This window comes from Melospiza melodia, unplaced genomic scaffold (assembly GCF_035770615.1).
Source record: "Melospiza melodia melodia isolate bMelMel2 unplaced genomic scaffold, bMelMel2.pri scaffold_194, whole genome shotgun sequence".
NCBI lineage: Eukaryota > Metazoa > Chordata > Aves > Passeriformes > Passerellidae > Melospiza > Melospiza melodia.
Genome location: NW_026948534.1, coordinates 143,277 through 163,285, shown reverse-complemented (window position 1 = coordinate 163,285; position 20,009 = coordinate 143,277). Strand labels below are relative to the sequence as shown.

General features: G+C 53.2%; 1 protein-coding gene across 1 annotated transcript in view; it reads left to right on the top strand.

The window, feature by feature from the left end:
• Positions 1 to 849: 849 nt before the first annotated feature.
• LOC134433534 (EVI5-like protein) overlaps positions 850 to 20,009 on the top strand; it is a gene marked incomplete at its 5' end in the record, with an annotated part of 53,195 nt that continues 34,035 nt past the window's right edge. The window contains 6 exon segments of the mRNA XM_063182362.1: positions 850 to 1,019; positions 1,022 to 1,038; positions 4,854 to 5,078; positions 9,617 to 9,691; positions 13,883 to 14,008; positions 15,423 to 15,566. Of these exon segments, the coding sequence (XP_063038432.1) occupies positions 850 to 1,019; positions 1,022 to 1,038; positions 4,854 to 5,078; positions 9,617 to 9,691; positions 13,883 to 14,008; positions 15,423 to 15,566 (757 nt within the window).

Here is a 20,009-nt window from a genome sequence, read left to right as displayed (position 1 = left end):
TGGTGATTTTTGCCCGGTTTCTCCCTGCCCAGGCTGCTGGAGGCCGACTCCAAGTCGCTGCGCTCGGTGAACGGCTCTGGGGGCGGCAGCGGCTCCTCACTCCTTGTGCCCCTGCCAGCTGCTCTGTGCCCATTCTGTGCCCATTCTGTGCCCATTTTGTGCCCATTCTGTGCCCAGTTTGTGCCCAGTTTGTGCCCAGTTTGGGTCCCTCTCTCCAGGTCAGTTTTGTGTCACTCACCTCCTCTGTGCCCATTTTGTGCCCATTTTGGGTGAGTTTAGATCCATTTTGTGCCCAGTTTGTGCCAGTTTTGGGTCCCTCTCTCCAGGTTACATTTGGGTCACTCCCAGCTCCTCTGGGCGCATTTTGGGTCAGTTTTTGGTCATTTTTGAATCAGTTTTGGGTCCCTCTCTCAGGTCAGTTTTGTGTCCCTCCCACTTCTCTGTGCCCATTTTGTGCCCATTTTGTGCCCAGTTTTGGGTCCCTCTCTCCAGGTCAGGTTTGGGTCACTCCCACCTCCTCTGGGCACATTTTGGGTCCCTTTGGGTCATTTTTGGGTCCCTCTCTCCAGGTCAGTTTTGTGTCCCTCCCACCTGCTCTTGCCCATTCTGTGCCCATTTTGTGCCCAGTTTAGATCCATTTTGTGCCCAGTTTTGGGTCCCTCTCTCCAGGTCAGGTTTGGGTCACTCCCACCTCCTTTGGCACATTTTGGGTCCCTTTTGGGTCATTTTTGAATCAGTTTTGGGTCCCTCTCTCCAGGTCAGTCTGTGTCACTCCCACCTCCTCTGTGCCCATTCTGTGCCATTCTGTGCCCATTTTGGGTAATTTCTGCCCATTTCCTCTCTCCCCAGGCTGCTGGAGGCCGACTCCAAGTCGCTGCGCTCGGTGAACGGCTCGCGGCGCGGCAGCGGCTCCTCGCTGGTCTCCAGCTCGTCGGCCTCGTCCAACCTGAGCCACCTGGAGGAGGACACCTGGATCCTCTGGGGCCGCATCGTCAACGAGTGGGACGAGTGGAGGAAGAAGAGGAGAAGCTGCTCAAGGTGGGATTTTGGGCTGGAATTCGCCGATTCTTGGGGTTTTGAGGCGCGTTTGTCCAAACGCGAGGAGTTTTGGGGTGGAATTGTCCAATTCCCTGGATTTTGAGGTGAGTTTGTCCCATTCCTTGGATTTCGGGGTGGAATTGTCCAGTTGGTTGTGTTTTGGGATGGGTTTTGTCCAATTTGTTGTGTTTTGGGATGAGTTTTGGAATGGATTTGTCCAATTTGTTGGGTTTTGGGGTGGGTTTGTCCAGTTTGTTGGGTTTTGGGGTGGGTTTGTCCAGCTCATTGTGTTTTGGGATGGGTTTGTCCAGTTTGTTGGGTTTTGGGATGAGTGAGTTTTGGAATAGATTTGTCCAATTTGTTGGGTTTTGGGATGAGTTTTGGAATAGATTTGTCCAATTCCTTGGATTTTGGGGTGGGTTTGTCCAATTTGTTGGGTTTTGGGGTGGTTTGTCCAATTTGTTCAGTTTTGGGATGGGTTTGTCCAGTTTGTTGAGTTTTGGGGTGGAATTGTCCAGTTTGTTGGGTTTTGGGATGGGTTTGTCCAATTTGTTGAGTTTTGGGTGGGTTTGTCCAGTTTGTTGTGTTTTGGGATGAGTTTTGGAATAGATTTGTCCAATTCCTTGGATTTTGGGTGGGTTTGGCCAGTTTGTTGGGTTTTGGATGAGTTTTGGAATAGATTTGTCCAATTCCTTGGATTTTGGGATGGGTTTGTCCAGTTTGTTGGGTTTGGGATTGGTTTGTCCAATTTGTTGTGTTTTGGATGGGTTTGTCCAGTTTGTTGGGTTTTGGGATTGGTTTGTCCAATTTGTTGTGTTTTGGGATGGGTTTGTCCAGTTGGTTGGGTTTTGGGGCGGGTTTGTCCGACGCAAGGAGTTTTGGGGTGGAATTGTCCAATTCCCTGGATTTTGAGGTGAGTTTGTCCCATTCCTTGGATTTCGGGGTGGAATTGTCAATTCCTGATTTTGAGGTGAGTTTGTCTGATTCCTTGCATTTCAGGGTGGAGTTGTCCAGTTTGTTGGGTTTTGGGGTGGGTTTGTCCAGTTGGTTGGGTTTTGGGATGAGTTTTGGAATAGATTTGTCCAATTTGTTGGGTTTTGGGGTGGGTTTGTCCAATTTGTTCAGTTTTGGGATGGGTTTGTCCAATTTGTTCAGTTTTGGGATGGATTTCTCCAATTTGTTCCATTTTGGGATGGATTTCTCCAATTTGTTCAGTTTTGGGATGGAATTGTCCAATTTGTTCAGTTTTGGGATGGATTTCTCCAATTTGTTCCATTTTGGGATGGATTTCTCCAATTTGTTCCATTTTGGGATGGGTTTCTCCAATAATTCAGTTTTGGAGATGGATTTGTCCAATTTGTTCCATTTTGGATTGTTTTGTTAAATTTGTTCAGTTTTGGGTTGGAATTGTCCAATTTGTTCCATTTGGGCTGTGTTTCTCCAATTTGTTCCATTTGGGCTGGGTGTCTCCAATTTGTTCCATTTTGGGATGGATTTCTCCAATTTGTTCAGTTTTGGGATGGAATTGCCAATTTGTTCAGTTTTGGGATGGGTTTCTCCAATTTGTTCAGTTTTGGATGGATTTGTCCAATTTGTTCCATTTGGGATGGATTTCTCAATTTGTTCAGTTTTGGGATGGGTTTGTCCAATTTGTTCAGTTTTGGGATGGAATTGCCCAATTTGTTCAGTTTTGGGATGGATTTCTCCAGCAGGAGGTCTCAGCTTGGATCCTGCTTTGACCACCCCACGTTCTGACCACGTTTGGGGTCACCCTGACCCCACTGTCCCACTGTCCCCACTGTCCCCACTGTCCCACTGTCCCCACTGTCCCCACTGTCCCACTGTCCCCATTGTCCCCACTGTCCCCACTGTCCCCACTGTCCCCACTGTCCCAATGTCCCCACTGTCCCCACTGTCCCCACTGTCCCCACTGTCCCAATGTCCCCACTGTCCCCACTGTCCCCACTGTCCCACTGTCCCACTGTCCCCACTGTCCCCACTGTCCCACTGTCCCCACTGTCCCATTGTCCCCACTGTCCCCAATGTCCCCACTGTCCCCATTGTCCCCAATGTCCCCATTGTCCCCACTGTCCCCACTGTCCCCATTGTCCCCACTGTCCCCACTGTCCCATTGTCCCCATTACCCCATTGTCCCATTGTCCCCACTGTCCCCACTGTCCCCACTGTCCCACTGTCCCCACTGTCCCCAATGTCCCCACTGTCCCCATTGTCCCCACTGTCCCACTGTCCCCATTGTCCCCAATGTCCCCACTGTCCCCACTGTCCCCAATGTCCCCACTGTCCCCATTGTCCTATTGTCCCCATTGTCCCCACTGTCCCCACTGTCCCCAATGTCCCCATTGTCCCCACTGTCCCCAATGTCCCCACTGTCCCCACTGTCCCCACTGTCCCCATTGTCCCCAATGTCCCCACTGTCCCCAATGTCCCAATGTCCCCATTGTCCCCACTGTCCCCAATGTCCCCATTACCCCGTTGTCCCATTGTCCCCACTGTCCCCACTGTCCCCATTGTCCCACTGTCCCCACTGTCCCCACTGTCCCCACTGTCCCCATTGTCCCACTGTCCACTTGTCCCCATTGTCCCATTGTCCCCACTGTCCCCAATGTCCCCACTGTCCCAATGTCCCCATTGTCCCCACTGTCCCCATTGTCCCATTGTCCCCATTGTCCCCATTGTCCCCATTGTCCCCACTGTCCCCATTGTCCCCATGTCCCCATTGTCCCCATTGTCCCATTGTCCCCATTGTCCCCACTGTCCCCATTGTCCCCATTGTCCCCATTGTCCCCATTGTCCCCATTGTCCCATTGTCCCCATTGTCCCCATTGTCCCCATTGTCCCCACTGTCCCCATTGTCCCCACTGTCCCCATTGTCCCCATTGTCCCCACTGTCCCACTGTCCCACTGTCCCCACTGTCCCCACTGTCCCACTGTCCCACTGTCCCCATTGTCCCCATTGTCCCCAATGTCCCCACTGTCCCCACTGTCCCCATTGTCCCCATTGTCCCCAATGTCCCCACTGTCCCAATGTCCCCACTGTCCCATTGTCCCCATTGTCCCCAGTGTCCCCACTGTCCCCAGGCGCTGATAGGGAAGGGGACCCCACACCTCTTCTGTGCCATCGTGTGAGCAGCAGATCTGGGACAATGGCTTTGGGGACAGTGAGATTGGGATCATGTTGGGGTCAATGGGGTGACTTTGGGGTCACATTTAGGTTTTGGGGTCCCATTTAGGATCACATTTGGGGTTTGGGGTCACATTTGGGGTTTCTGTCCCTCAGGAGCTGATCCGGAAGGGGATCCCGCACCACTTCCGCACCATCGTGTGGCAGCTGCTGTGCCCTGAGCAGCAGATCTGGGTCAATGGGATGAGTTTGGGGTCAATAGGATGAGTTTGGGGTCACATTTAGGGTTTGATATCACATTTAGGATCACATTTAGGGTTTTTCTGTCCCTCAGGAGCTGATCCGGAAGGGGATCCCGCACCACTTCCGCGCCATCGTGTGGCAGCTGCTGTGCCCTGAGCAGCAGATCTGGGGTCAATAGGATGAGTTTGGGGTCACATTTAGGGTTTGATACATTATTTAGGATCACATTTAGGGTTTTTCTGTCCCTCAGGAGCTGATCCGGAAGGGGATCCCGCACCACTTCCGCGCCATCGTGTGGCAGCTGCTGTGCCCTGAGCAGCAGATCTGGGGTCAATGGGATGAGTTTGGGGTCAATAGGATGAGTTTGGGGTCACATTTAGGGTTTGATACATTATTTAGGATCACATTTAGGGTTTTGTGTCCCATTTAGGAGCTGATCCGGAAGGGGATCCCGCACCACTTCCGCGCCATCGTGTGGCAGCTGCTGTGCAGCGCGGCCTCGCTGCCGCTCAAGGCGCAGTACTCGGAGCTGCTGCGCATGAGCTCCCCCTGCGAGCGCCTGATCCGCCGCGACATCGCCCGCACCTACCCCGAGCACGAGTTCTTCAGGGGCCAGGACAGCCTGGGCCAGGAGGTGCTCTTCAACGTCATGAAGGTGACACACCTGGGGACACCTGGGGACATGGATATGGGGTGGCACTGGGACAGGGACAGCCTGGGCCAGGAGGTGCTCTTCAACGTCATGAAGGTGACACACCTGGGGGACATGGGGACATGGGGACATGGGGACACCTGGGGACATTGTCAGGGGTAGGACAGGGACAGGGACAGCCTGGGCCAGGAGGTGCTCTTCAACGTCATGAAGGTGACACACCTGGGGACACCTGGGGACATGGGGACACACCTGGGGACACCTGGGGACATGGATATAGGATGGCACTGGGACAGGGACAGCCTGGGCCAGGAGGTGCTCTTCAACGTCATGAAGGTGACACACCTGGGGACACCTGGGGACACCTGGGGACATCTGGGGACATGGGGACACAGATATGGGGTGACACTGGGACATGGACAGGGCCAGGAGGTGCTCTTCAACGTCATGAAGGTGACATGGGGACACCTGGGGACAATGCCAGGGCTTGGGGACACCTGGGGACACCTGGGGACACCTGGGGACATGGGGACACGGATCTGGGGTGGCACTGGGACAGGGACAGCCTGGGCCAGGAGGTGCTCTTCAATGTCATGAAGGTGACACACCTGGGGACACCCGGGGACATTGTCAGGGGTGGCACTGGGACAGGGCCAGGAGGTGCTCTTCAACGTCATGAAGGTGACATGGGGACATGGGGACACCTGGGGACACCTGGGGACATGGATCCGGGGTGGGACAGGGCCAGGAGGTGCTCTTCAACGTCATGAAGGTGACACACCTGGGGACATGGGGACACCTGGGGACACTGCCAGGGCTTGGGGACACCTGGGGACACCTGGGGACATGGATCTGGGGGGGACAGGGCCAGGAGGTGCTCTTCAACGTCATGAAGGTGACACTGGGGACACCTGGGGACACCTGGGGACACCTGGGGACATGGGGACACCTGGGGACACCTGGGGACATGGGGACACCTGGGGACATGGATATAGGATGGCACAGGGACGGGGACAGCCTGGGCCAGGAGGTGCTCTTCAACGTCATGAAGGTGACACACCTGGGGGACATGGGGACATGGGGACACCTGGGGACATTGTCAGGGGTAGGACAGGGACAGCCTGGGCCAGGAGGTGCTCTTCAACGTCATGAAGGTGACATGGGGACACCTGGGGACACCTGGGGACACCTGGGGACATGGGGACACGGATATGGGGTGGGACAGGGCCAGGACAGCCTGGGCCAGGAGGTGCTCTTTGTCATGAAGGTGACACTGGGGACATGGGGACACTGCCAGGGCTTGGGGACACCTGGGGACACCTGGGGACATGGGGACACGAATATGGGGTGGCACTGGGCCAGGAGGTGCTCTTCAACGTCATGAAGGTGACACACCTGGGGACAGTGCCAGGGCTTGGGGACACCTGAGGACACCTGGGGACACCTGGGGACATGGGGACACGGATCTGGGGTGGCACTGGGACAGGGACAGCCTGGGCCAGGAGGTGCTCTTCAACGTCATGAAGGTGACACACCTGGGGACACCCGGGGACACCTGGGGACATGGGGACATGGATCCAGGGTGGGACTGGGCCAGGAGGTGCTCTTCAACGTCATGAAGGTGACATGGGGACACCTGGGGACATTGTCAGGGGTGGCACTGGGACAGGGCCAGGAGGTGCCCTTCAACGTCATGAAGGTGACATGGGGACATGGGGACACCTGGGGACACCTGGGGACACCTGGGGACATGGATCCGGGGTGGGACAGGGCCAGGAGGTGCTCTTCAACGTCATGAAGGTGACACACCTGGGGACATGGGGACACCTGGGGACACCTGGGGACACCTGGGGACACCTGGGGACATGGATCCGGGGTGACACTGGGACATGGACAGGGCCAGGAGGTGCTCTTCAACGTCATGAAGGTGACACTGGGGACACCTGGGGACACCTGGGGACACCTGGGGACACCTGGGGACATGGATCCGGGGTGGGACAGGGCCAGGAGGTTGGACAGGAGGTGGCACAGAGGTGACAGTGGGGACACTGGGGACACAGGGGTGGCACACAGGTGACCCGGGTGACACAGAGGTGGCACAGAGGTGACACTGGGGACACAGGGGTGGCACACAGGTGACCCGGGTGACACAGAGGTGGCACAGAGGTGACACTGGGGACACTGGGGTGGCACAGAGGTGACGCAGAGGTGGCACTGAGGTGACACTGGTGACACGGGTGACACGGGTGGCACAGGGGTGGCACAGGTGACACACAGGTGGCACAGATGTGACACAGGGGTGGCACAGGTGGCACAGGGGTGGCACACAGGTGACACTGGTGACACAGGTGACACAGGGGTGACACTGGTGACACAGGTGACACAGGGGTGACACGGGTGGCACAGGTGACACAGAGGTGGCACACAGGTGACCCTGGTGACACACAGGTGGCACAGAGGTGGCACAGGGGTGACACACAGGTGACACAGGGGTGGCAGACAGGTGACACAGGTGGCACACAGGGGTGACACACAGGTGACACACAGGGGTGGCACAGGTGACACACAGGTAGCACAGGCGGCACAGGGGTGGTACACAGGTGACACTGGTGACACTGGTGACACAGGTGGCACAGGGGTGGCACAGGTGGCACACAGGTGACACAGGGGTGGCATAGGGGTGACACCTAGGTGACACACAGGGGTGGCCCGGGGGTGGCCCAGAGGTGACACTGGTGACATGGGTGGCACAGAGGTGACACACAGGTGGCACAGGTGACACGGGTGGCACAGAGGTGGCACACGGGTGACACACAGGTGGCACACGGGTGGCACACACAGGGGTGGCCCAGGGGTGGCACACAGGTGACACAGGTGACACACAGGGGTGACACACAGGGGTGGCCCGGGGATGGCACAGGTGACACACACAGGTGACACACACAGGTGGCACACGGCTGGCACACACAGGGGTGGCCCGGGGGTGGCACAGGTGACACACACAGGGGTGACACACAGTGACACACACAGGTGGCACAGGCGTGGCACACGGGTGGCACACACAGGGGTGACACAGGGGTGGCACAGGTGACACACAGGTGACACATGTGACACACAGGTGACACACACAGGTGACACACAGTGACACACACAGGGGTGGCCCGGGGGTGGCACAGGTGACACACACATGTGACACACAGGTGACACACACAGGTGACACACAGGTGGCACACGGCTGGCACACACAGGGGTGGCCCGGGGGTGACACAGGTGACACACACAGGGGTGACACACAGTGACACACACAGGTGACACACACAGGTGACACACAGGTGGCACACGGGTGGCACACACAGGGGTGGCCCGGGGGTGGCACAGGTGACACACACAGGTGACACACACAGGTGGCACACGGCTGGCACACACAGGGGTGGCACAGGGGTGACACACAGGTGACACACAGGTGACACACACAGGTGACACACACAGGTGGCACACGGCTGGCACACACAGGGGTGGCACAGGTGGCACACACAGGTGACACACAGGTGGCACAGGGGTGACACGGGTGGCACACACAGGTGACACACACAGGTGACACACACAGGTGGCACACGGGTGGCACACACAGGGGTGGCACACAGGTGACACAGGTGACACAGGTGGCACAGGGGTGGCACACACAGGTGGCACACACAGGGGTGGCACAGGGGTGGCACACACAGGTGACACACACAGGTGGCACACGGCTGGCACACACAGGGGTGGCCCGGGGGTGGCACAGGGGTGGCACACAGGTGGCACACACAGGTGGCACACACAGGTGGCACACGGCTGGCACACACAGGGGTGGCACAGGGGTGACACATGTAACACACACAGGTGACACACACAGGTGACACACAGGTGGCACACGGCTGGCACACACAGGGGTGGCACAGGGGTGACACAGGTGACACACACAGGTGACACACACAGGTGACACACAGGTGACACAGGTGACACGCAGTGACACACACAGGTGACACACACAGGTGGCACACGGGTGGCACACACAGGGGTGGCACAGGGGTGACACACACAGGTGACACACACAGGTGGCACACGGCTGGCACACACAGGTGACACACACAGGTGACACACACAGGTGACACACAGGTGGCACAGGGGTGGCACACACAGGTGGCACACACAGGTGGCACACGGCTGGCACACACAGGGGTGGCACAGGGGTGACACAGGTGACACACAGTGACACACAGGTGGCACAGGTGGCACAGGGGTGGCACACACAGGGGTGGCACAGGGGTGACACACACAGGTGACACACACAGGTGGCACAGGTGACACACACATGTGACACACAGGTGACACACACAGGTGACACACACAGGTGGCACACGGGTGGCACACACAGGGGTGACACACAGGTGGCACACACAGGTGACACACACAGGTGGCACACGGCTGGCACACACACGGCTGGCACACACAGGGGTGGCACACACAGGGGTGACCCAGCGTGTGCCCGTCCGTTCCAGGCCTACTCCCTGGTGGATCGGGAGGTCGGCTACTGCCAGGGCAGCGCCTTCATCGTGGGCCTGCTGCTCATGCAGGTGGGCACCGCGGGCACCGCGGGCACCGCGGGCACAGGGCGGGCACCTGGGGGTTCTGTGGCATCCGGGCTTCTGGGAATTCTGGGGTTTTCTGGGGTTTTTTTGGGAATTCCGGGGGGTTTTTTGGGAATTCTGGGGGGTTTTTTTCCTTGGAATTTCTGGGGGTTTTTTGGGAATTCTGGGGTTTTCTGGGAATTCTGGGGTTTTCTGGGAATTCCGGGGGGTTTTTTGGGAATTCTGGGGTTTTTTTTTCTGGGAATTTCTGGGGGTTTTTTGGGAATTCTGGGGTTTTCTGGGAATTCTGGGGTTTTTTTGGGAATTCTGGGGGTTTTTTTTCTGGGAATTTCTGGGGGTTTTGTGGGAATTCTGGGGTTTCTGGGAATTCTGGGTTTTTTTTGGGAATTCCGGGGGGTTTTTTCCTTGGAATTTCTGGGGGTTTTTTGGGAATTCTGGGGTTTTCTGGGAATTCTGGGGTTTTTTTGGGAATTCCGGGGGGTTTTTTCCTTGGAATTTCTGGGGGTTTGTGGGAATTCTGGGGTTTTCTGGGAATTCTGGGGTTTTCTGGGAATTCTGGGGTTTTTTTGGGAATTCTGGGGGGTTTTTTCCTTGGAATTTCTGGGGGTTTTGTGGGAATTCTGGGGTTTTCTGGGAATTCTGGGGTTTTTTTGGGAATTCTGGGGGGTTTTTTTCTGGAATTTCTGGGGGTTTTGTGGGAATTCTGATTTTTTTTTCCTCTGGGAATTTCTGGGGGTTATTTTGGAATTTCTGGGGTTTTATTCTGGGAATTCTGGGGAGGGGTTTTCTGGGAATTTCTGGGGTTTTTTTGGGAATTCTGGATTTTTTTTCCTGGGAATTTCTGGGGGTTTTTTTCTGGACATTTCTGGCATTTTTTGGGAATTCTGTTTTTTTTTTTTTGTTTGTTTTGTTTTGTTTTGTTTTGTTTTGTTTTGTTGTTTTGCTGTTTTTTTTTTTCCTTTTTTTTTCCCCTGGGAATTTCTGGGGGTTTTTTTTGGAATTTCTGAGGTTTTTTGGAATTCTGGGGTTTTTTTGGTGTTTTTTTTTTTTTTTTTTTTTTGGTTTTTTTTTCCTGGGAATTTCTGGGGCTTTTGTGGGAATTTGTGGGGTTTTTCTGGGAACCTCAGAATTCTGGGAAATTCAGAATTCCCTAAAACTTCTGGGAATTTCAGAGGTTTGATGGGAATTCCTGGGTTTTTTTGTGGGAATCTCCCCCCAGATGCCGGAGGAGGAGGCGTTCAGCCTTTGATGGGAATTCTGAGGTTTTGATGGGAATTTCGGGGTTTTTTCTGGGAATTTCAGGGATTTTGATGGGAATTCCTGGGATTTTGCTGGGGATTTCGAGGTTTTTGCTGGGAATTCCAGGGATTCTGATGGGAATTCCAGGGGTTTTGATGGGAATTTCGTGGGTTTTGCTGGGAATTTTGGGAATTCTGATGGGAATTCCCGGGTGTTTTTGGGAATCTCCCCGCAGATGCCGGAGGAGGAGCCGTTCAGGGTTTGATGGGGATTCTGAGGTTTTGATGGGAATTTCGGGGTTTTTGCTGGGAATTCCAGGGATTCTGCTGGGAATTCCAGGGATTCCGATGGGAATTCCCGGGGTTTTTTTGGGAATCTCCCCCAAAAGATGCTGGAGGAGGAGGCGTTCAGCCTTTGATGGGAATTCTGAGGTTTTGCTGGGAATCCTGGGGATTTTGCTGGGAATTTCGGGGATTTTGCTGGGAATTCCAGGGATTCCGATGGGAATTCCCGGGTTTTTGTGGGAATCTCCCGCAGATGCCGGAGGAGGAGGCGTTCAGCCTTTGATGGGAATTCTGTGGTTTTGCTGGGAATCTTGGGGATTTTGGGGTTTTTGCTGGGGATTTCGGGGATTTTGCTGGAATTCCAGGGATTCTGGTGGGAATTCCAGGGATTCCGATGAGAATTCCCGGTTTGTTTTGGGAATCTCCCGCAGATGCCGGAGGAGGAGGCGTTCAGCCTTTCATGGGAATTCTGAGTTTTTGATGGGAATTTCGGGGTTTTTTCTGGGAATTTCTGGGATTTTGATGGAAATTCCGTGGTTTTTGCTGGGAATTTCGGGATTTTTGCTGGGAATTCCAGGGATTCTGCTGGGAATTCCGGGGTTTTTGCTGGGAATTTTGGGGTTTTTGCTGGGAATTCCAGGGATTCTGCTGGAAATTCCCGGGTTTTTTTGGGAATCTCCCCGCAGATGCCGGAGGAGGAGGCGTTCAGGGTTTGATGGGAATTCTGAGGTTTTGATGGGAATTTTGTGGTTTTTGCTGGGAATTCCAGGGATTCTGCTGGGAATTCCAGGGATTCTGCTGGGAATTCCAGGGATTCTGATGGGAATTCCAGGGATTCTGCTGGGAATTCCAGGGATTTTGCTGGGAATTCCAGGGATTCTGCTGGGAATTCCAGGGATTCTGATGGGAATTCCCGGGTGTTTTTGGGAATCTCCCCCCAGATGCTGGAGGAGGAGGCGTTCAGCGTTTGGTGGGAATTCTGAGGCTTTGATGGGAATTTCGTGGTTTTTACTGGAAATTCCTGGGATTTTGCTGGGGATTACGGGGATTTTGCTGGGAATTCCAGGGATTCTGATGGGAATTCCTGGGATTTTGCTGGGGATTTCGAGGTTTTTGCTGGGAATTCCAGGATTCTGATGGGAATTCCAGGGTTTTGATGGGAATTTCGTGGGTTTTGCTGGGAATTTTGGGAATTCTGATGGGAATTCCCGGGTGTTTTTGGGAATCTCCCCGCAGATGCCGGAGGAGGAGGCGTTCAGGGTTTGATGGGGATTCTGAGGTTTTGATGGGAATTTCGTGGTTTTTACTGGAAATTCCTGGGATTTTGCTGGGAATTCCGGGGATTCTGATGGAAATTCCCGGGGTTTTTTTGGGAATCTCCCCGCAGATGCCGGAGGAGGAGGCGTTCAGCCTTTGATGGGAATTCTGAGGTTTTGCTGGGAATCTTGTGGATTTTGCTGGGAATTTCGGGGATTTTGCTGGGAATTCCAGGGATTCTGGTGGGAATTCCAGGGATTCCGATGAGAATTCCCGGTTTGTTTTGGGAATCTCCCGCAGATGCCGGAGGAGGAGGCGTTCAGCCTTTCATGGGAATTCTGAGTTTTTGATGGGAATTTCGGGGTTTTTTCTGGGAATTTCAGGGATTTTGATGGAAATTCCGTGGTTTTTGCTGGGGATTTCGGGATTTTTGCTGGGAATTCCAGGGATTCTGCTGGGAATTCCGGGGTTTTTGCTGGGAATTTTGGGGTTTTTGCTGGGAATTCCAGGGATTCTGATGGAAATTCCCGGGGTTTTTTTGGGAATCTCCCCGCAGATGCCGGAGGAGGAGGCGTTCAGCCTTTGATGGGAATTCTGAGGTTTTGATGGGAATCTTGGGGATTTTGCTGGGAATTCCAGGGATTTTGCTGGGAATTTCGGGGTTTTTGCTGGGAATTCCAGGGATTCTGATGGAAATTCCCGTTTTTTTTTTGGGAATCTCCCCGCAGATGCCGGAGGAGGAGGCGTTCAGGGTTTGATGGGAATTCTGAGGTTTTGATGGGAATTTTGTGGTTTTTGCTGGGAATTCCAGGGATTCTGCTGGGAATTCCAGGGATTCTGATGGGAATTCCCGGTTTTTGTGGGAATCTCCCGCAGATGCCGGAGGAGGAGGCGTTCAGGGTTTGATGGGAATTCTGAGGTTTTGATGGGAATTTTGTGGTTTTTGCTGGGAATTCCAGGGATTCTGCTGGGAATTCCAGGGATTCTGATGGGAATTCCAGGGATTCTGATGGGAATTCCCGGGTTTCTGTGGGAATCTCCCGCAGATGCCGGAGGAGGAGGCGTTCAGCCTTTGATGGGAATTCTGAGGTTTTGATGGGAATCTTGGGGATTTTGATGGAAATTTTGGGGTTTTGCTGGGAATTCCAGGGATTCCGGCGGGAATTCCCGGGTTTTTGTGGGAATCTCCCGCAGATGCCGGAGGAGGAGGCGTTCAGCCTTTGATGGGAATTCTGAGGTTTTGCTGGGAATCTTGTGGATTTTACTGGGAATTTCGGGGTTTTTGCTGGGATTTTGCTGGGATTTCGGGGTTTTTGCTGGGAATTCCAGGGATTCTGCTGGGAATTCCAGGGATTCCGGTGGGAATTCCCGGTTGTTTTTGGGAATGCCACTGCAGATGCCGGAGGAGGAGGCGTTCAGCGTGTTCGTGCGCCTGATGCAGGAGTACCGGCTGCGAGAGCTCTTCAAGCCCAGCATGGCCGAGCTGGGGCTCTGCATCTACCAGTTCGAGTTCCTGCTGCAGGTGCCACGCACGGGGACGGCACGGGGACAGCCAGGGGACAGGGACAGAGGGGACAGAGGGGACAGAGGGGACAGAGGGGACAGGGACAGAGGGGACGGCCAGGGGACAGCCAGGGGACAGAGGGGACAGCCAGGGGACAGAGGGGACAGGGACAGAGGGGACGGCCAGGGGACAGAGGGGACAGAGGGGACAGAGGGGACGGCCAGGGGACAGCCAGGGGACAGAGGGGACAGGGACAGAGGGGACAGAGGGGATGGCCAGGGGACAGGGACAGAGGGCACAGGGATGGGGACAGGGACAGGGATGGGACAGGGACAGGGATGGGACAGGGATGGGGACACAGGGGACAGGGATGGGGAGAGAGGGGACGGGGATGGGGATGGGGACAGCGAGGGGACAGAGGGGACAGGGATGGGGATGGGGACAGGGACAGGGACAGGGATGGGGATGGGGACAGAGGGGACAGGGATGGGGACAGGGACAGCAAGGGGACAGGGATGGGGATGGGGACAGGGACAGGGACAGAGGGGACAAGGATGGGGACAGAGACAGGGACGGGGATGGGGACAGGGACAGGGGACAGCGGACAGGGGCAGGGACAGCAAGGGGACAGGGATGGGGACAGGGATGGGGATGGGAACAGCAAGGGGACAGGGATGGGGACAGGGATGGGGATGGGAACAGCAAGGGGACAGGGATGGGGACAGGGATGGGGACAGGGACAGAGGGGACAGGGATGGGGACAGGGATGGGACAGAGGGGACAGGGATGGGGATGGGAACAGCAAGGGGACAGAGGGGACAGGGACAGGGACAGGGAGGGGGACAGGGACAGAGGGGACAAGGATGGGGATGGGGACAGGGATGGGGACAGGGACAGAGGGGACAGGGATGGGGACAGGGATGGGACAGAGGGGACAGGGATGGGGATGGGAACAGCAAGGGGACAGAGGGGACAGGGACAGGGCCAGGGATGGGGACAGGGACAGAGGGGACAAGGATGGGGATGGGGACAGGGATGGGGACAGGGATGGCGACGGGGAGGGGACAGCAAGGGGACAGGATGGGGACAGAGGGGATGGGGATGGGGATAGGGACAGGGATGGAGATGGGGACAGAGGGGACAAGGATGGGGACAGGGAGGGGACAGGGACAGACCCCAAATTCCCACTTTTGTCCCCATGTCCAGATCCCAAATTCCCATTTTTGTCCAACCATGAATTCCCGTTGTTCTCTGACCCCAAACCCCTGTTTTTCTCCCCAAACCCCCATTTTTCCCTGTACCCAAACCCCCATTTTTCCCCCCAAACCCCCATTTTTCTCTGACCCCAAACCCCATTTTCCCTGACCCCAAACCCCCATTTTTCCCCCCAAACCCCATTTTCCCCCCAAACCCCTCCGTTGTCCATCCCCAGGAGCAGCTGCCGGAGCTGAACGTGCATTTCCGCTCGCAGAGCTTCCTCACCTCCATGTACGCCTCGTCCTGGTTCCTCACGCTCTTCCTCACCACCTTCCCCCTGCCCGTGGCCACGCGCGTCTTCGACATCTTCATGTACGAGGTAGCCCCAAATCCGACCCAAAACTGGGGCTGGGGGGGAAAAAATCCCAAAACATTGGGTTTGGGGTGGATCAAAGTCCAGAAAAATGGGTTTGGGTTTGACCAAATCCCTCAAAAATGCATTTGGTTTGATGATGTCCCTCAAGAATGGGTTTGAGGTGGATCAAACTCTTCAAAAATGGGTTTGGGTTTCACCAAATCCTTCAAAAATGGGTTTGGGTTTGACCAAATCACTCAAAAATGGGTTGGGTTTGAGTAAATACCTCAAAAATGGGTTTGGGGTGGATCAAATTCCTCAAGAACGAGTTTGAGGTGGATCAAACTCTTCAAAAATGGGTTTGGGGGGGAACAAATCCTTCAAAACAAAGTTTGGGTTTGACCAGGTCCCTCAAGAGTGGGTTTGGGGTGAATCCAACTCCTCAGGAAGGAGTTTGGGGTGGATCAGATCCCTCAAAAATGGGTTTGGGTTTGGCCAAATCCCTCAGAATCTGGGGTGGAACCAAACCCCTCAGGATCTGGGCTGGTTCCTCACGCTCTTCCTCACCACCTTCCCCCTGCCCGTGGCCACGCGCGTCTGCGACATCTTCATGTATGAGGTAACCCCAAATCCGACCCAAAACTGGCCCAAAACTGGGGATCCGGGGCCAAAAATCCCCAAAAAAAAGGGTTTGGGGTTGATCAAAGTCCAGAAAAATGGGTTGGGTTTCACCAAATCCTTCAAAAATGCATTTGGTTTGATGAGGTCCCTCAAGAATGAGTTTGGGGTGGATCAAACTCCTCAGGAACGGGTTTGGGGTGAATCAAACCCCTCAAAAATGAGTTTGGGTTTGATCAAATCACTCAAAAATTAATTTGGGTTTGACCAAATCCCTCAAGAATGAGTTTGGGGTGGGTCAAATGCTTCAAAACTGGGTTTGGTTTGACCAAATACCTCAAAAATGGGTTTGGTTTGATGAGGTCCCTCAAGAATGGGTTTGAGGTGGATCAGACTCTTCAAAAATGGGTTTGGGTTTCACCAAATCCTTCAAAAATGGGTTTGGGTTTGACCAAACTCCTCAAAAATGGGTTTGGGGTGCATCAAACTCCTCAAAAATGGGTTTGGGTTTCATCAAATCCTTCAAAAATGAGTTTGGGTTTGGCCAAATCCCTCAGAATCTGGGGTGGAACCAAACCCCTCAGGATCTGGGCTGGTTCCTCGCGCTGTTCCTCACCACCTTCCCCCTGCCCGTGGCCACGCGCGTCTGCGACATCTTCATGTACGAGGTAGCCCCAAATCCGACCCAAAACTGGGGCTGGGGGGAAAAAAATCCCCAAAACATTGGGTTTGGGGTGGATCAAAGTCCAGAAAAATGGGTTTGGTTTGACCAAATCAGTAAAAAATGGACTTGGTTAGATGAAGTCCCTCAAAAATGAGATTGGAGTGGATCAAACTCCTCAAGAATGGGTTTGGTTTGACCAAATCCTTCAAAAATGGGTTTGGGTTTGACCCAATCCCTCAAAAATGGGTTTGGGGTTTGATGAAGTCCCTCAACAATGAGTTTGGGGATGGATCAAATTCTTCAAAATCGAGTTTGGTTTGACCAAATCCCTCAAAAATGGGTTTGGATCAAACTCCTCAAAAATGGGTTTGAGTTTGACCAAATCCCTCAAAAATGGATTTGGTTTGATGAAGTCCCTCAAAAACGAGTTTGAGGTGGATCAAATCCCTCAAAAATTGGGTTTGGGGTGGATCAAAGTGCAGAAAAATGGGTTTGGTTTGACCAAATCAGTAAAAAATGGACTTGGTTTGATGATGTCTCTCAAGAGTTGGTTTGGGGTGGATCAAACTCCTCAGAAACGAGTCTGGGGTGGATCAGGTTGTTCAAAAATGGTTTGGGTTTGACCAAGTCCCTCAAGAATGGGTTTGGATTGGATCAAACTCCTCAAAAATGAGTTTGGTTTGACCAAATCCTTCAAAAATGGTTTGGTTTGATGATGTCCCTCAAGAATGGGTTTGGGGTGGATCAAATCCCTCAAAAATGGGTTTGGGTTTGATCAAATCACTCAAAAATTGGAGGTGGAACCAAATCCCTCAGAAATGGTTTTGGGGTGGAACCAAGTCCCTCAAGAATGGGTTTGGTTTCATGATGTCCCTCAAGAATGAGTTTGGGGTGGATCAAACCTCTCAAAAATGGGTTCGGGTTTCACCAAATCCTTCAAAAATGGGTTTGGGGTTGATCAAATCTCTCAAAAATTAATTTGGGTTTGACCAAATCCCTCAAGAACGGGTTTGAGGTGGAACAAACTCCTCAAAAATGGGTTTGGGTTTGGCCAAATCCCTCAGAATCTGGGGTGGAACCAAACCCCTCAGGATCTGGGCTGGTTCCTCACGCTGTTCCTCACCACCTTCCCCCTGCCCGTGGCCACGCGCGTCTTCGACATCTTCATGTACGAGGTGGCCCCAAATCCGACCCAAAACTGGCCCAAAATTGGGGATCCGGGGCAAAAAATCCCCAAAAAAAAGGGTTTGGGGTTGATCAAAGTCCAGAAAAATGGGTTGGGTTTCACCAAATCCTTCAAAAATGCATTTGGTTTGATGAGGTCCCTCAAGAATGAGTTTGGGGTGAATCAAACCCCTCAAAAATGGGTTTGGGTTTGATCAAATCACTCAAAAATTAATTTGGGTTTGACCAAATCCCTCAAGAATGAGTTTGGGGTGGGTCAAATGCTTCAAAACTGGGTTTGGTTTGACCAAATACCTCAAAAATGGGTTTGGTTTGATGAGGTCCCTCAAGAATGGGTTTGAGGTGGATCAAACTCTTCAAAAATGGGTTTGGGTTTCACCAAATCCTTCAAAAATGGGTTTGGGTTTGACCAAACTCCTCAAAAATGGGTTTGGGGTGCATCAAACTCCTCAAAAATGGGTTTGGGGTGCATCAAACTCCTCAAAAATGGGTTTGGGTTTCACCAAATCCCTCAGAATCTGGGGTGGAACCAAACCCCTCAGGATCTGGGCTGGTTCCTCGCGCTCTTCCTCACCACCTTCCCCCTGCCCGTGGCCACGCGCGTCTGCGACATCTTCATGTACGAGGTAGCCCCAAATCCGACCCAAAACTGGCCCAAAATTGGGGATCCGGGGCCAAAAATCCCCAAAAAAATTGATTTGGTTTGACCAAGTCCCTCAAGAATGGGTTTGGGGTGAATCAAACTCCTCGGGAACAGATTTGGGGTGGATCAGATCCCTCAAAAATGGGTTTGGGTTTCATCAAATCCTTCAAAAATGGGTTTGGGGTTGATCAAATCACTTAAAAATTAATTTGGGTTTGACCAAATCCCTCAAGAATGGGTTTGGGGTGGATCAAATCCCTGATAAACGGGTTTGGTTTGGCCAAATCTCTCAAGACTGGGTTTGGGTTTGAGTAAATCGCTGAAAAGTGGGTTGGGTTTGACCAAGTCCCTCAAGAACGGGTTGGGTTTGATGATGTCCCTCAAAAACGAGTTTGAGGTGGATCAAATCCCTCAAAAATTGGGTTTGGGGTGGATCAAAGTGCAGAAAAATGAGTTTGGTTTGACCAAATCAGTAAAAAATGGACTTGGTTTGATGATGTCTCTCAAGAGTTGGTTTGGGGTGGATCAAACTCCTCAGGAACGAGTCTGGGGTGGATCAGGTTGTTCAAAAATGGTTTGGCTTTGACCAAGTCCCTCAAGAATGGGTTTGGATTGGATCAAACTCCTCAAAAATGAGTTTGGTTTGACCAAATCCTTCAAAAATGGTTTGGGTTTGATGATGTCCCTCAAGAATGGGTTTGGGGTGGATCAAATCCCTCAAAAATGGGTTTGGGTTTGATCAAATCACTCAAAAATTGGAGGTGGAACCAAATCCCTCAGAAATGGTTTTGGGGTGGAACCAAGTCCCTCAAGAATGGGTTTGGTTTCATGATGTCCCTCAAGAATGAGTTTGGGGTGGATCAAACCTCTCAAAAATGGGTTTGGGTTTCACCAAATCCTTCAAAAATGGGTTTGGGTTTGACCAAATCCCTCAAAAATGCATTTGGTTTGATGATGTCCCTCAAGAACGGGTTTGAGGTGGATCAAACTCTTCAAAAATGGGTTTGGGTTTCACCAAATCCTTCAAAAATGGGTTTGGGTTTGACCGAATCACTCAAAAATGGGTTGGGTTTGAGTAAATACCTCAAAAATGGGTTTGGGGTGGATCAAATTCCTCAAGAACGAGTTTGAGGTGGATCAAACTCTTCAAAAATGGGTTTGGGGGGGAGCAAATCCTTCAAAACAAAGTTTGGGTTTGACCAGGTCCCTCAAGAATGGGTTTGGGGTGAATCAAACTCGTCAGGAACGAGTTTGGGGTGGATCAGATCCCTCAAAAATGGGTTTGGGTTTGGCCAAATCCCTCAGAATCTGGGGTGGAACCAAACCCCTCAGGATCTGGGCTGGTTCCTCGCGCTGT